Source organism: Crocodylus siamensis, chromosome 5 (genome assembly GCF_052110815.1).
Source record: "Crocodylus siamensis isolate JL-2025a chromosome 5, ASM5211081v1, whole genome shotgun sequence".
NCBI lineage: Eukaryota > Metazoa > Chordata > Crocodylia > Crocodylidae > Crocodylus > Crocodylus siamensis.
In genome coordinates, this window is record NC_143399.1 from 81775337 (window position 1) to 81792466 (window position 17130).

Below are 17130 nucleotides of genomic sequence, written 5' to 3' on the forward strand. Positions count from 1 at the left end.
TTGTAAAATTTAAGTTTTCTAATCTCAGCTTTCTAACTTCCTGTACACGATGTACTACTGCAGCTCTAGCAGCAATCCTTGGAGCTGTACCATTTCTGGGGACATACTGGGCAGCAGTACCTGCAGTTCTAGATCTGTGGCTCGTCCAAGGAGAAGGCTGCAAAGCCATTTTGCTCTTGGTTTTTCACTTGTTGCCAACATATTTTGTAGACACAGCAATCTACTCTGATATATCTGGGTAAGTGTGTACCTGAAGACTAAAGTATAGTTTTTTTTTAATATTGGCATTATATCCTTGCTTAATTGCGTTTTCCAAAATCCTACAAGAACAAGCTTGATGAAATCATGTAATACCCAACAATAAATCTTGTCCAAATGGTCAGGGCAACCACAGGAATTTCTTCTCCAGTCAGACAGGAGCCGTCTGGGCTAAATTGGCCTTGAAAATGAGGAAAGTCTGGTTTTAATTTTGGTTAGGCCTAGAAGCAAATCTAGGAGTACAGAAATTTCTGTACTGTATTAGGCAAAAGAGTAATCCAGTCCAATATCTTCATTCTGAGAGTGACCCAATACCTGACACTTCAGAAGCTATGGGGAACCCAGTAATGGTAGGACATTATGGCTTGACCTAGTCCATGATGAAAGCATTTTGGTGTCAAATTCCCCTTTCATGGGTTCTTTTCACAGAGACTCTCTTAGCCCAGTATTGGGATTGGCCTCTGAGTTTTAAGTTGGGCTTATTATAATATGCTTAGCAGGACATTAGATAGACTGTTCATTTCTGTTCTGTGGATAGATGAGGTTTGCCATAATCTTAATCACTGGTCTTGTTCAACTGGTCCATTTACTGATACTAAGCAGAGAGAACTGTTGCTAGGAATATATACAGTGTTAATAAGCTTCTTCAGAGATTGTTAAACCGGTTGCTTTACTCAGAAATTTGGGTCAATAAGTGCAGTATAAAAAACTCATAAATGATTATTGGAAAAATATTTTAATGATTTTAGGGGCAGTGATCATTTGAAGCCAGTAATTTCATTCTTCCACTTAGCTGTTAGACTGCTTTGTTTCATCTGTATGAGCTGACTGTTTACTGTCCATGAAATAAATTTACTTGCAAGAGAGAAACTGTATACTTCCCATTACATAAAGCAGTAAACATCCAGCTGTCTTGTTGGTTGGATTAACTCTATTTGGAAGAGCTGTAATTAGGTTACGGAAGGATTTTGAACTGTATTAAAACTGATATTGAAGTCCTATCCCAACATGTCATTTGCTGTGGCAGCTGCCTACAACTTAATAGCTGGGACCACAACATTGTAATTGACAATTGCAGAAAATAAGTACAAAGAGTTAAATTAGGAAACAGTCACCTCTTCATTTTCAATTAGAAGTACAAAACGTAGGAGTAAAATCTTTTGTTTTGTCTGTGTCCCACTCTCTCAGAACTAAACTTACCTCTCTTCCCCCAACTGTTTGTTAGGCCTCTTTTGGGTCACAAATGAAATGGGTTTGTGATGCATACATCACAAAATCGTGATGTATTTTGTGTTAGCCCCATGCAATAGTAACAGGCCAGGGATAGAAGAGTGAAGGTGGTAATTTTAGGACTGTGGTAAGTAAAAGACGGTGCAGAACTCTGGCCAACCAGTGTGTTCATTCCTTCTCTAGAAACAGATACAGCTTCCAGTAATGTGTACTAATTTAAAGTTATTAGCTTTCCCATACAATTCTATATGTATTGTCATCATGTTATTTTAAAATAAGTAGTGTGTGTAAGGTTCACCTTTTAGCCTCTTAATTAGGGAGATTTTAGTTTTGATCTTCAGAAATGGAACACAGGCCAGAAACTGAATATTGCTATTAGTGTCTTTTAGATCACTGTCTATAAACATTTTAAATTAAAAGCAAAGTCTGAATTAGTGATGCTCAGCCTACAGTCTGTGTACTGGATCCAGCCTGTGAAGTCATGTTAGCCAGCCTTTGGTGCGCTCTAACCAGCCCAGAAAATTTTGGATGTAGGGAAGCAGTGGCAGAATCTCATCCTCAGTGGTGGAGAAGCAATGGCAGTGTTAATTGCCCTGGCTTCCAGAGTCATGATGGTTTAACATGACCACTGCTCCTCTGCTGCCAAATGGTGGACCTGTAAGGAGCTCTATGGACCACATGATGTGGCTGCACATGCCAGATTGGGCCAGGGTTGGATCTATCATCCATTGCATGTTTAACACTTCAAAAACTTTTGCTTAGAGTTTGAGATGGTAGAAAAATTCTTTATTTAAACATTTGTTGTTGAGATATGTAAAACACTTATTCCTGCATCTCTTTATTATTGACAAAATGTTGATTACATTAATGTATCGGTACTGAAATGTTGTATGAAGAGACATGGTGATCAGCTGTCTTGTATTTTAAATTTTTTTTACAAAGAAAATATTTTATGAATGCCCATTAGCTTTTTGTTCTCAAATGTTAAGTTTAACTAGAATGAACTCTTGAGGGCAGGGATTTTTGAATGTTTTATTATATCATAAACACTACCAAAAATGCTAAATATATGTAGAATTATTATACTTTCTTGCATCATAAATATCCAATAATAGTTACAAACATATTACATGTTTTGTCATCAATCCATGTTTTTACAATATCATATTTACCTGAATCCAAGATGATCCTGAATTTAAGATACCCCTCCCCCCCAATAATTAGATTGTATACATGGAAATTAGAACAAAACGTATAAACTTGTTTTAATATTCCACATATAGAATCTAATTATTGAAAAACCGTCTTAGTTTTCCCCACCACCACTGTAGTAGGGAAAGCAGTGGTAATAGGGCAAACAGTAGTGGGGAAGGCAGTAAGAAGGCAGGTGATGGGCGGGAGCAGTTGGGGAGCTGGTGGGGAGGGAGGAGTGACAGGCAGCTTGCTGCATTCTACCTGCCCCCCTCCCGGCACACTTACCCTCCTTGTGCCTGTTCCCTGCTTACCCTTAGTCCGTACCACAGACCCTGCCCCTGTTCCAGCCTGAGGCATGGAACACAGCCCCAGCTCAGCCCTGTAGCAGCAATTCTCTCTATGCCACTGCTATGGGGTGGGCTGAGGGCAAGCTCTGTGCCTTGGGCTGCACCAGGGACATAGCCTGCTGGAGTAAGCAGTTGGAGGAAGGTTGAACAGGGGGGCTGAGGCTGCAAGTGAGAGATGGTGGGGAGAAAACCAAGGATGCAGCAGAGAGAGTGGCAGGGGATGCAGGGGTGAGGTGAGCGTCAGGCAGCAGCTGCAGCTCTGGACCCAACCCAAGGTGGGTCACAGTTGGAGCCACAGCAGCTGCCTGTCCCTCTACCACTTCATATTTGAATCCAAGATGAAGGGTGTTTTGCTCCAGTGTTAAATGAGGGGGCGAACTATCTTGAAATCAAGTAAATATAGTAATAATGGCATATCATATAAGATGGTTCTCTAGCATTGTTTTTTCTAATTGGCATACACATACTGCTGTGGATATGTGGCAGACTTCTGTGTGTAAGAGGTAGGGATTGGAAAACAAGAAGGGGAAGAAAAAATATAAATAATGGAAATAAAAGGAAAAAAATAACTTCTCTATGATTATTTTTTTTTAGATTGTCTGAGAGGTTACAGTGTTATAGTGACATAAAGTGTTACATTTCTTTGTTTATCTAATAACATGCAGTCATACAGAAGTGCAACCCAAAAGAATAGTTTGAGACCACTTTTATGTAGTCATTTTGCACTCCTTTGTATTGTATTTCCAGAGGTGGCCATCCTTACCTGACGGGTCTCGCAGTAGCTGGTGGAGCATATTACCTGGGATTGGAAGGGGCAATTATTGGACCCATACTTCTTTGTATACTCGTGGTTGCTTCCAACATATACAGTGCCATATTAGTGAGTCCGACAAATTCAGTGCCCACCCCATCACAAACGCCATGGCCTTTACAGATATACTGGTAAGTAGAAAAATAAAGTGTTGTTGAATATGTCACAGTGTTGTACCTACTGTGCATGCAGTATGTTGAAAAGCAAATGTAATCTTTATCAGGGGACAAGGCAATATGCCATGCTTATTGTAAGTGCAAATGCATTAAAACATCACTCTTGCTCTCAGCTCTTGCACTCGCACTCACTTCTGCTGACACTAAGATGTTACCAGTCTTTCAGTTGCTCAAGTCAGCTTATTGGCCGGCTAAGATGAACCCAAGGAGGGAGCCGGACCTCTGTTGGATATGTTCTGATGCTCTGTTGTTGTGTAGAAGTACCCAACACTTCTTTATTCTCACCCATCTTTTATAGTACCTGTTTCCCATGTATGTCTATGGACCTCGCTGTGTCATGGTGTTTACATGGCAGCTGCACACCTTCAGTTCTTTTGATTGACTCATGCATGGTTTATTCAGACCCATTGTTCCTGTTTTGATCAGGCTTGTCGTTTCTACTTCGGCAAATTCTTCTTTGTTTTGGGTTTATATGCAATCTTCAGCCATTGGAACAGGAGGTTACTGCAGCCTTTAGTTGTTGAAACTGTGACCAATGAAACAGAAGGTCATCTCTTCCTTTCACATGCAAACTATATTTAAACAAAAAAACCTAACAAAGTGATGTTACACTTGCACCAAGCAATATAAAAATAAGATGGAGTCTAGCTTAGGCTAAGCCATACAAAAGCTAAGCTAAATAATACATATAATCAAAATAAAATAGATGCAAGTTAGTTTTACCTTAAGCAAAATAATACAAAAGTAAAACGGATAGAAGTGAATTTAAAAGAAAATTAGTCTAGGCCTGACAATAGACAATTTGAATAAATATCCATATATATATATAGGGGACACAAGGCCATGTATTTTGTGAAAAGTTGGAGAGTAATTGACTGCCTTGTAATGCACTAGAAACAAAAAATAGTATGAAAAATAATACTATGTTACTTAGTTGCCCAAGTTCATGTATACAGAATATGCTTTTTCTCTCATCTATTATTTTTTAAAAGGCTGATTTTAAAAAATAGCATATTCTGTATTACAGAATGCTTTAAGGATTGAAGGAAGCATGTGGAACTCCTGATATGCCAGTTTTCTGATTCACATAAAGGATGCGCAGAATCCATTGTAATGGATGTTATCATATCTTGATATCCTGTGATTAGTGTATATTTGCCTTTGTGTAATACACTTCTTTTATATTCTGGAGATGACTGTGATGACCCATTTATGTGCATCTGATTGCCATCAGCCTTAGTGATGGTAATCTGTGTGCCAGTAATATAGTCAAATGTCTCATGGTACAGTATTTTGAGGATCTGTTGGAGCCAACATTTGAGGGAATAAACTTTTACATTATTCCTTCAAAAATGTTTTAGACTTGCTTTGTCATTTCTGTACCTTCAATAAAAATACATTAAAATTATACACTAAAGTATTAGGAAGCCAGTATGAGTAGGCCTGCAATTAAATAAATATTGAAAACATCTATGAAGATAATCATTGTGCTTGCATGTTTGCTTAAGTATGCTTTATAACATAAGGCTAGCCTCGGAAGGGTTTTACTAAGCTGTTTACAGGATTTTGGAAGTGTATAATTATCCAAGAAGGATGTTTACTGCTAATGTTTCATGCCAAGTACAGCGGGTAGCTAGAATTCACTCTTCCATCTTAGTTAAGTGAGCTGAAGTTCAGTGGTCATAAGGAAGTCAGTAAGTGCCTCGGATGTAGTTTTCAAAGCAATTCAGAAAAAATCTGATTGTCACCCTCAGTGATAAAAATAATGTAAGAAGATGTGGGTGCATTTAGTGTTTGCAAGCTAGAATCCTGTGCTCTGCTTCAGTGAGTAATACGAATGACTCCATTGGAGCAGAAAGACAAAGTTCTCTGGGTAGATGTGATTTTTTTTTTTTATTAGACCAGCTAAATAGTTGGAAAAATTATTCTTTGCAAGGTTTCAGGCACAAACGCCCTTCTTCAGGCCCATGGAGAGTTTTTGTTGGGGTAGTTCACATAAATAGAAGCAGATTGTGCCCCAGGTTAAATTTATATATAGCAATAATCTAGTAATTTCAATTATAAAATGTGAATAGATGCACAGTAAGTGATAATTTTGCAACTACATATTTTCTTTTCCATTTTCCTTTTGTGAAACTGTTTGCTCTTCCTCAGCAAGCAAATATTTTCTTTCAGGTCATCTAGAGAGAGTCCTGAGGAAGTGAAAATGACTGCAGAATGAGTTTGACGCCAGGATGTACCTATTCAGTATGAAGTAGTTGTTCTCTTCTGCGTTGAGGTTGGAACAGTTGTGGCCTTCTCTCTCTTCCAGCTGTGCCTAGGAACAGCTCAGTGAAGCACAATTTTTTTTCTTTTTTTTTTTTTTTTTTTTTTAAACCGTCTAACATCTGCTGGCCTTGCATTATTAAGCACTTTATCTTTGCAAGAGAGAGCGTCTACTTCCCATTGCTTTGCATATTACCATGCAGATTTAGAGTTCAGATGCCTTGTTTGTAGACTTTTTTCTTCAGAAAACACCTTGCGAAAGAGAAGTATATCCACTGGAGTCAGGTTGTGATCTGCTGAAGTGACTAACTAGGTATTTATTTTTTTGGTTATTTGTATTATTAACTTTTAGTAGCTTTGAACAGAAGCTTTGAACCAAACCTTTCATCACTGGTATCTTTAGCTAATCTAAGAGTGTATTTCCTTAGAAACATTGAAACCTTTTAATAGAGTAAAGCACTAATTAACTATCTGTTGCTTCTCAGCACATTTTTGACCACCTTTCACTTCATAGAAGATCAAACTTAGCGTGCTTTATAAGCTGACAATGTTAATGTCAGAGAGTGGTGCTTCCAACCTGCCTAAAACTAACAAGACTTGTGATTTGTGTCAAGTAAGGGTTATCCACATGCAGCATAGGAATGTTTGTTCAAACAATTTAATCCTTGGGTTCACTTTTGAAGTAGAATATTATCAAGTGTTGCTCTTTAGCTTACAACTTAAACCAGTGCACCAGGCTCTCAATAGGAAGATGTTTCCTGTGGATTCTTCTTGCCTGCTTGACCAAATGTAATGAAAGGACTTATGGTAGAGATGAAAGAAGGCTACGTGTCTGCTTGCAGTGATTGAAAGAAGCTGAATGGTGAATGTTTTCACACTGTATTTTTCAAATATTTTAATTTGTGTTTGTTTATTGGGGAAGTAGTGAACAACAAGGGAGGTTAGAATTTTTAAATAAATCTCTGTCTAAATATCCTGATAAAATAGGTAGAGATCTGAAATTCTTTAAAATGTGGTATTAGTGAGATTTGAGAATCAGGACAGTGCACTATTGTTTTTCCCTAACCTATCGTTCTTCTTGGATTGGAGTTTGTGGCACCTCTGGTTTTTCATACATAGGTGCTAATGCAGGCTTGAATTCGTGCGTTGTTTCCACCAGAAAAAAATGGAGGTTTGTTCTGTAAAATGTCTTATGGTCTAAAGAGACATATCCTAAAAACTAAATTTCCTCCACCTTTAGTTAACACTCCCCTGATCAACAGGGCCCAGGACAAATGATCAGCTTTATTTTTAGCTAGATCATATTTATTCAATTCCTGACTGAATCACCTTGAAATTTATGGCAGGGTTTCTTTATTCTTAAGTTACAGTGTAGCACATGGCATATATATTACATGTGTACTGGTATTTGGCATTACAAAATCTGACCACATAACCTAGACTAAGTTATTCTATAAGGCCATATATCTGGTTCTACCCAAGTTACAGAGGTTATAATAAATCTTTGGGAAACTTCTGTCATGGCAGTGTACATGTTCATAGATAACCCATAACATTGAATTTTTAGTTTACAAATAGGGCTCAAAACATGATAGTTAATACATAGCCAAATATTGTAGATTTGCAGTAAAATGGCACTATCAAGAACCAAATTTTAAATAGTAGAGATTAAATTCATGCTTGTCTTCTCATTCTTGACTGACTTATCTAAATAAAGAATTTTGTATGTGTGCAATTTTTGCACTTACAAAATTGCAGGGCTAAAATTGGAGCCCAGATGAGGCTTCTTACATATTTAGCCTTAAGGATTTAATGAAAATTTACTAAGTAAATAATACATATATGCAATTCATAAGCAAAATTCAAACTGATACAGATATATAGATGTATCAGGTTGAATTTTGCTTATGAATTTTAAGGTTTATAGGTTAATTTAACATGTTGCTCTGTGTAGGCACAATATGTGCAGTTATGGGTAGATGTCCAACTCCCAATTCCTTTGCTTTTATGGGATCAAGTTAGATACTTTAAATAATTTAACATCTCATTGCTTTATACATGACAGTTTGAAAAAAAAGTTTAGGATCTCATAAACTGTAAATTTTCCTGTGACATTCAAACCAGTATAGATGAGATTGTCATGGCACTTGGGAAACTGGTGCATTTTTCTATATTAGTTCGTGCTTCAGAGTTATATAACAGTATGAGTCTTTTTTGGTCTATCATGTTACTGTGTGCTGCCTATTCCACTCCCTACAGAGCTATATAAGAGGTAAATCACTCCCCAAAAACATTATATCTTTAATATTTTTTTTTCAATATTACTTTGGTATTTTTTTTCCCACTGTGTCAGGTTATTTGTATTAGGGGTTTTCTATCTGTTTTTTTTCTGACCTGATTTCAAAATCCTGAATTAGATGTTAAGGTTCTTTCTGTGGTAAAAGAGACTCTCATAAACAAAGAGTAATGATTTTTCCTAAAGCATCCAAGAAGTAACTAGCCAGGGAGAGTGAGTGCTCTTCACATAAGGGGATATTCATTAATAATAAACTAATTCAGTAAATTGAAAAAATGTTACTATTTTGAAGCGTTTCTATTGCAGTTTGAAGATCATAATTTTGTGTGGCATTTGTGCATGCTTGGTTCAATATTGGTTTGCTTTTTAAATGATTTGTTGTACTCGAGACTTCAAATTCAACTAAGATTTACTATTAAGAACCTAATGTTATTAAAGTACTTTTTTTAAAACTAGTCCTACATTTAAGATCAGAAACTCTGCCAGGACTGCAAATAGAGAAACAAAGACTTTGTTTTAACTATATGTGAAGTATAGGAGTCAATGACAGTTAACTCCTCTAAAAAATAAAATAATCTGGTTCTTCAACTGTAACATCTTTCATGGAAAAAGTATGAACATTTTGGTTATCCAGTTTTTAATATGAGCTTACTGTAGCATTTTGAAAAATAGTGCCAAAAGGAATTAATGACTTGGATCTTTTCACATTTAATAATAGATATTTTATGGAAATGTGTAGCATTTGAAAACAGTAGAAAAAATCAACTTCACGGTTCATTCAAAAAATAGAAGCATTGGTTTTATACACCTTTTATGAAATTAAGCTTTTAATCCACTTGTAGACACCAGAAAAAAGATTAGATGATTTGATGCACCTTTTTCTTTAGTGCTATTAAATTGTAGGCTCTTCTGAGCAGGGTCTTTCTTTTACTCTGGCCTGATGCAGTTTGTTCCCCTTGTGTTACAGTAAAGCAAACATTGTAAGCTAATCTTTCCAGAGTATGTCAGACATTGCACTGAACTTTGCATGGGAAGATAGAGACTTAATAATTTAACAGTTTGAAGCAGTCTGTAAGTCTTCGTAAGATGGACCCAAGAGGCATGTCCAGACGAGTGCAGTGTGTGGTGCTACAAATACATTTGCAGCACCACATACTGCACAGTCCAAGGTTCTCTGTGCTGCCTGAGTATGTGCTCCGCCAGGTTTTTTTTCTGCAGGTTTTTTGTTTTTTTTTTTTGACCCGTGGCCATCCAGATGTGAAAAAAAAAAAACAATGGAAATAAGAAATGGAGCAATGTACACTTGACAAATACATGCGCTGCTGAAAAGTGGAGCCGGCCTGCCCAGAGTCGCACTCTGCTGCCAGCCAGGCTCCGCATGGCAGAATTGCCACGGCTGCAGCAGCCCTGGGACACTCCCAGGACCCCAGATAAGGATGCTAGCGCCCCAACCTCCTCTTCCCCACCCAGGGTAACTTGCAGCACACTAAAGTGTGCGTGCCTCGGGCATTCCCTGGGAACAAGAAGTGGTGCAATGTGCGCCACTGCTGCTTGTCCCCAGGGAACCAAACATCCACGCACATCTGGATGTACCCAAGCAGTGCATGGGTGACGACATAAAATGTGTCAGCTGTATTATAATGATTTTGTTTAGCACATAAAGTTTGTTGCAGGTGTAGTTGCCCCATGGTTCACACTATTGTGATTTGTATAGAAAAATGATTCAATCTGCCTTCAGCAACTTTCAGCATATTCCACAAGTTTGTTTACACTTTTATTTTTGTTTGAATTGTCTGGTTGGGTACATGAGTTCTAGTTGGAGTAATTACTACATAAGGAAATCTGATCTTTTTTTGGAAAATTACAGACAACAAGAGAAAATAAAATTTTGTATATAGAAAATATAACTACAATCACCACTGTTAATAATGCCAACTTCATTTCCACAAAATATATGTGTATGTAGGTTTGTAAAGTTAAATATAATCTTAAAAAGCCTTAATCTACATACAATTATAATCCTTTTAAACATCTTAAAAGAAAATTCTGCCGTCATAAAGGTTAAATGCATTTAGTATTTGTGGTATAAGCATACATTTATTATCACATTCCAATGTTCAGTGTTTGTCTGACACCAAGGTGAAATAGCCAAGTCTTTTTAAAAGATGCTTTTGCAGTAAAGCCATCTGAATTTTTGTAAGTGAATTTAACCATTGGTTAACATGGGACAGCATTTAGTTTTTTACAAGCATTATTGGAGTTTGCAGTTTTACAAGCAAGAGGATTGGTTTCTTAATCCAATAAACCATTCTTCTAATTACAGATGGCATGCATTAATTCTTCAGATCCATCATCTCCACAAATCCCTTTTATTATCTGGCTTCTCTTTTAAGAGTGAAAATTGTCATTTTTTTCCTCTTCTTTCTATACTCCTTCAAATTACATAAATGCAGCAATGCAGTTCTTCCCCTTTCATTCATAGCTGTTCTACAAAATTGAATTGTTTTAGCATGCCTAATAAATGCCACACAGTTTTCATCTTTAATCGTGCATTATTTCTACTGGGTTAATTCAAGTTTTACTGCATGCTTTATCATGAATGTCCAAAAATATTTTTTATAAAGATAGGAAATACAAAAATGCTATTGGAATGTTAGAAAGTGAGTTAGTTGTCCTTTAACCAGAAGCAGTTTCATAGGTAATGAGGGAATTCAAGGATTCTATATCTCGTTTGTAAGTCAATATATTTATACAGTGTGTGTGTATGTGTGTGTGTGTGTGTGTGCGCGTGCCCTCACAGAAAAGGAGTACATCTTGTATTTAGATTTTTTAAAAACTGAAACTTTGTCTTCTAATTCTTAAGACAATATAGGAAAAAAATTCACATGGTGACAGTATGTAGTGAAAATAAAAATCATTCTGAAATTGTTGTATTTAGTTGGCAATGGTGTGACAGAGCAAATTGGTAAAGAAATTGAAAGAGAGAACCTGGCAAGTATCTGCTCAGGTGACTAAAATAGTTCTGATTTATTGTAGCATAACTAATCAACAGCTTGTCGTCTTGTCTGGTCAAGACTATTGGTCTTGAAAGTATATGCAAAAGTTGACGAAAGTACTTCCAGCCTTGAGGGTCTTGAAGTAGCAGGCTTTCAATCCCCAAATTTTACTATTCTTTTCTCACATTTAGCTGAATACTTTGGTGACTTAAACACTGCCAAAAATGGAGATTATTGCTTTACACCACATTAAATTAGGTTCTAAGATGGACAGTGTGTTTTTTGGCAACAGACCTGATTCAGGAAAGCATCCATTCATAGCAGATCCTGTTGAGGTTGGTATTCAGGTCAAGTACATGCTTATGTGTTGACATGAACCTTGAACTCCATAACGTGGTGCTAGTCCTACTAAAAATGGCATCTTTTAGGGTAGGAATGTTCAACCCCCAGCCCGCAGGGCCATGTCATCTGGCCCGAAGGGATCCCAAAGGTCCAAACTGTTTGCAGCAGCGGAGTGGTAACAACAATTGCCATTCGCCTGCTGCCAGATTTCCAGACCCTTGGGAAGCCTCACAGGCCACATACTACACTGGATCTGACAATGAAGGTGGCCTGATTCAGGGAAACAGAGGCTGGCTAGAGATAGTGCAGGCCCTGATCCTGTAATTCAGGGCCGTGGGAAAGGAGTTCAATACCCAGTGCTGGCTCACAAGTCGTGATCTGGCCCCCAGGCTGGCACCAAGCCTTTCACCCAGTCCACTGCTTCAGGTTTGCGTCTGTTTGCAACAATACAGTGTTATGTAGAAAAGTCTGAGCTATCCCTGAACAAGCAGAATAATTTAATAGTATTTTGGTCTATGTGGAATGCTGTTCAAATGCAACTCTGCTGCTCTGATACCTAAACTTTGTTGAGTATCTTTATGTAGTACTGTATTGGGCTTTGTAGGCATACCCTTAGAGTCAGGTTGGAATTATAGCAGGCAGGGGGAAAAGGTATCAAGACCATATTGTTTTACAGTGTAATGTAGCATTTATTTATGGCCCTGATGATTTTTCAGCATATTGGATTTAAAAAACTGTTGTTAGTTTCTCCATCTAGTCTTACTTTTTGTCACTGTACTAGGAGTGGCTATAGCAAGTCTTTGACACAAATTCAAAATTTTCATTCTTTGCATGAGACTTCATTATAGTAAAAATAGAAGAGTATCATACAATTGTATGATCACACAGAAAGAAATAACTACAAGACAAATTAGTTAAGCCAAATTGGCATCCAAACTTTGGGGTTGGAAAAGTAGCAAAACCCCCAGAGTAGGCTGCCTTGCTCTGTCTCAACCCAATGACTAAGCTGCTATGTCTGCTATAACCTTTTTGGAAAGTGTTAGCGAAAGCTGCCTGTAATTTTCTCGCTGTGTGGATGAATGTCATGGGTCTTGGGTGTCGTCATCCCTGATATCTCAATCGCTAAATTCACTCAGATTTTTATTTAAATCCACTGCAGTGTTTAGTGACTATTAGAAGGGGGAAAATATTTTCTATGATAATAATCACTTGATAAACTTTTGGTACTGGTAGGAAGACCATATAATTTCTCCTAAAAATGAAATGCACAGAAACTAAGACATTGGATTCTAAGACTGGTTTGACTACTTTTCCTCATTTACCGTTTTTGTATAATGAAGTAGAAGGCGTGCATTCCTATGTCAAATTATCTATGGGGATTTGGAACAGTAACTTGTACTTTATCAAGACTCTGTGTGTGTGTGTGTGTGTGTGTGTGTGTGTGTGTGTGTGTGTGTGTGTAAATAGACTTTTACATATTCAGGACAGAAACTTGTAAAAAAAAGCCAGAATTGGTTTTGCACAGTACCTGTTGTGTGTTTGTATGTATAATACTGAAAATGTAAACCGCGTGTCCACATGTGGTAGAGTTGGAAACATGAGTAGCTAATGAAGAAAACTGGTAAACTTTCAAAAATATTTAAAGTTTATTTTTGACTTCTCACAACACATTGTTTCCTGTTGCAGGTGTGGGCAGCTTTCAACATAATATTGTATTCACATTGCAGTCTTTTGTAAACACAGATGTTTAATGTATTTTGAAATAAAAGTATGTGAATATATGTGAATGCTAAGTTTTATTATTTGAATGACTGATGGTAAGTTTGATTGGATCCCTGGATGTAATTATTCTGGTGGAACACAGTGAGTCCTTGGACACCTAGAAGACTAAAAATGTATACTTAATAATATGCACATTCTCCAATGGGATTGTAAATGTGACTTACTGTGCAAAACAGAAATAAGTCTAAACTATTACATTAGAGAGGAACTTATCAAGTACAGCCTACATGCCTGCTGTCGTCCTGACCTGTGAATGCAGAAATTCCAGTTACTAGTCTTCAATCACAGCAAGGTTTGGTTTGCCTTTATTTTGGCTTGATGTTTTTTTCTGGGGGGGAAGGGGCTCATTGCTTAACATATTTAATAGAACACAGCTTTAACAAAAGTATTAGCTTGTCATTAAACTCTAATTTTAGAATATTTAAACTTTTGTCCAATTTATTAAAATGACTCTGTCACTTTCTCCTGTTTTCATGTGACCAGCAGGACTATAATCAGGGAATTGCTTTTTGGTAGATACTGGCCACGTCTACATGAGATGCTGACAGTGCATTCACACTGAACGGCTTATTTGTGATGCTGACTACACAGTAGCCCATGACTGACTGTGCAGTAGTCCATAACTATTGTGCTGTAGAGTCTCATGTAGATGTGGCCACTGAGTACGGTATTGTAGCAATGAGTTTTTGATAATTAAGGATGAGGGTCTTCAAATTACCTCTTTTTTAATTGGAACATCCCTCTTGAAGTGCAGTGCCGAGAACTGGACACAGTACTCCAGCGCCGCATAGAGTGGGAGCAAGACCTCTCTGGACCTGTTAGTGATGCCCCTGTTGATGCATGACAGGGTGCAGTTGGCTCTGCCTATTGCTTCGTCGCATTGGCAACTCATATTCATCCTGGAGTCAGTCCTGACTCCAAGATCCCTCTCTGCCTCTGTGCTGCCGAGAGGGTCAGCCCCTAACCTATAACCATAATGCTGGTTCCCTCTCCCCAGATGCAGCACTCTGCACTTGTGCTTGTTGAACTGCATCCTGTTCAGATGTGCCCACTTCTCTAACCTATCCAGGTCTGCCTGGATGTGGTCCTTGCCTGTCAGCGTATTCACTTTACCCCACAGCTTGGTGTCATCAGCGAACTTGAACAGGGTGCTCTCCACACCCTCATCCAGGTCGCTAATGAAGATGCACAATGGAAGTACTAGATTTCATGCGCATTATGTAAAGCACATTAATGAATGTGTAGATGCGCCCCCGATCCTGAGAAAATTAGCAGTTTTTGGTGTTAAAGGAACATGGTCACCATTTGTTATTTGTGACCTAAATATTGAAAAAGCCATCTTTTCTCTTCTCTTGAGGAGGAACTGATACTGTTTTGAAAATTTTTTGAACCTCTGAAGGCTTCAACTATTTTGTATTACCTGGCTCAGTAAATCAGAATTCTGATTTTGATTAAAGAGAGAACTTGTGGGGAAGGAAACCTTTCCCCTAGATTATTTTAATTAATAGTATGGAGCAGATTCCTGTGAGGAAAGAGGAGGAAAATGTATGCAATTTTAACTAATAGTTGAAAGACATAAAGCATTTTAAGTTGATTTATCATTGAATACCAATTCTTTCTTAATGTTTTCTTCTAAGATGATAACGCTTTTTATAATTGTCATGTACTGATGGTTCCTTGTTTATGAACCCAGCACTTTGTGCATATAGTCTCGCTATTGAACTGCATGTGAAATTATGTCTGTGTAAAAGTTTTTTGCTGTAAATGTCACACATGCTCGGGTTAAATAACGTTGAACGTGAATTCTAAATTTCAGAGTGAATTTTTAAAGGCTAGGCAAATCTGAAGGTTTTCTAAGAACTACCAAAAAATTTAATTTCTTAATCATTTGGACATTAATATTGTTGCATGGATTATAAATCAGAAAAAAAAATCCAGTTTTTCAAATCTTCTGTTAGAGTACCCAAAGTAGTCTAAGTCTCTTCTTCCTGTTTTTCTGCAGCTTAGCCTCTTTGTCAAATGTCCTGCCCTCTGTAGCAGGGGCGAACAATGCATCTTCATTTTCTTTATGGTAATTTCTCAAATAATTGAAAGCTTCTCTCCTGTGCCCTCTTAATCTCCTTTTCTCCAAACTAAGCATACTTGGTTTCTTCAGACTTTCCCTGTGTGGCTTGCTTTCCAACCCTTTGTTATCTTCATTGCTTGTCTCTGGACTCTCTCCATTTTCTCCACATGCCTTTTAAAATGTAATGCTGTAATGGATGCACTATTCTAGCTGAGACCAAACCAGTGCACTGGGTGTGTCTACATGAGATGCTACTGCACAGTAACTTTGCCAGGCACTACCATTGTGCAACACTACTGCTTATTAGTAATGAGCTACTACAGAGTAGCCCATTGCTACTGCACAGTAGTGTCAGAAGAAAGCCATGTGGGAACATGCCCATGGGGGGGGAGAAGGGGTGGTGAGCTGGGTGCCACAAAGCCTCATGGGTTGCCAGCAGAATGCAACATACTATGAGGCACAATGGGATCTGGTACAGATATTTGTTATGGTGCTAAAGTCTGATTGCACATCTGTCTAGGGTTATCTTAGAGCAGGATCTGCCATTTTTACAGGACTCTGTGCCCTGACCATTTGTTCAGTTACAGGTGTAGAGCACTTTTTGCATGCTTACCATACAGTAAGTGTAACTTTTGAACCTGGCCTCTTCCGGCATCCAATAAAAATGTTACACAGCATTGGACCTAGAACAGACAAATGCGGAACCCCACTCCTCCTAATCGAACCTGTATCTATTTATAGTTAAACTTTTGGCATTGGTCATTCAACCAATATCTTTGCAATGGTAATTGAATCTATTCCATGGTTCTCCAACTTACTTATGAGAATGGTATGTGGGGCTATTAAGTTGTAACTACTTTTCAGCTATATGACATCCACTGCATGTCCCATCCACCAAATAGCTATTCTATCAAAAACAGGAAATCAAGTTTAACAGACAAGTTGGTTGATAATGATTTCACCATCCACATATTTTTAAATTAACTTTTATAATTTGCCTTGGTAACCTCCCAGGTATTAGTCAGTCAGAATGACTGACTAATGTTTAATTCCCCAAATCCTTCTTTTTCAAATTAAAATAAAAGATGAGCACTATGTTAGTCAGTGGTGCCACGATTATTCCACCCAGTTCCTTCAAAGCTGTGGAGTGAAATCCAGTTTGGACACTGTAGGACACCTATGGGTGCTGGCCCAGTACACCTGCCTTAAGTTTCCCTCATGGACACAAGGCCCAGCATGTAGTGCTCCTACCGAAGAGTTGTGGAGCATCCCATGGGTAGGCACAGCTTGTTGGGGAGGGCCACCCCACCCCATACTCTACCTTTCATCCCACCCCACCCTCAAAACGTCCACCCCATTCCCTAGCCC

The 17130-nt window shown here is 37.9% G+C and overlaps 1 protein-coding gene across 3 annotated transcripts in view; it reads left to right on the forward strand.

Annotated features, from left to right (window-relative positions):
* The window catches only part of TMEM245 (transmembrane protein 245), a 149731-nt gene extending 136367 nt beyond the window's left edge, over nucleotides 1-13364 (forward strand). For 2 of the 3 annotated variants that reach the window (XM_090049552.1, XM_090049553.1), the window contains 3 exons: nucleotides 64-238; nucleotides 3777-3971; nucleotides 6192-13364. In XM_090049552.1, the coding sequence (XP_089905678.1) occupies nucleotides 64-238; nucleotides 3777-3971; nucleotides 6192-6237 (416 nt within the window). In that variant the 3' untranslated portion in view covers nucleotides 6238-13364. Of the gene's footprint in view, nucleotides 1-63; nucleotides 239-3776; nucleotides 3972-6191 lie in introns of those variants that run through there. The other variant, XM_090049554.1, reaches the window with a different exon arrangement.
* The last annotated feature ends 3766 nt before the right edge of the window (nucleotides 13365-17130 follow it).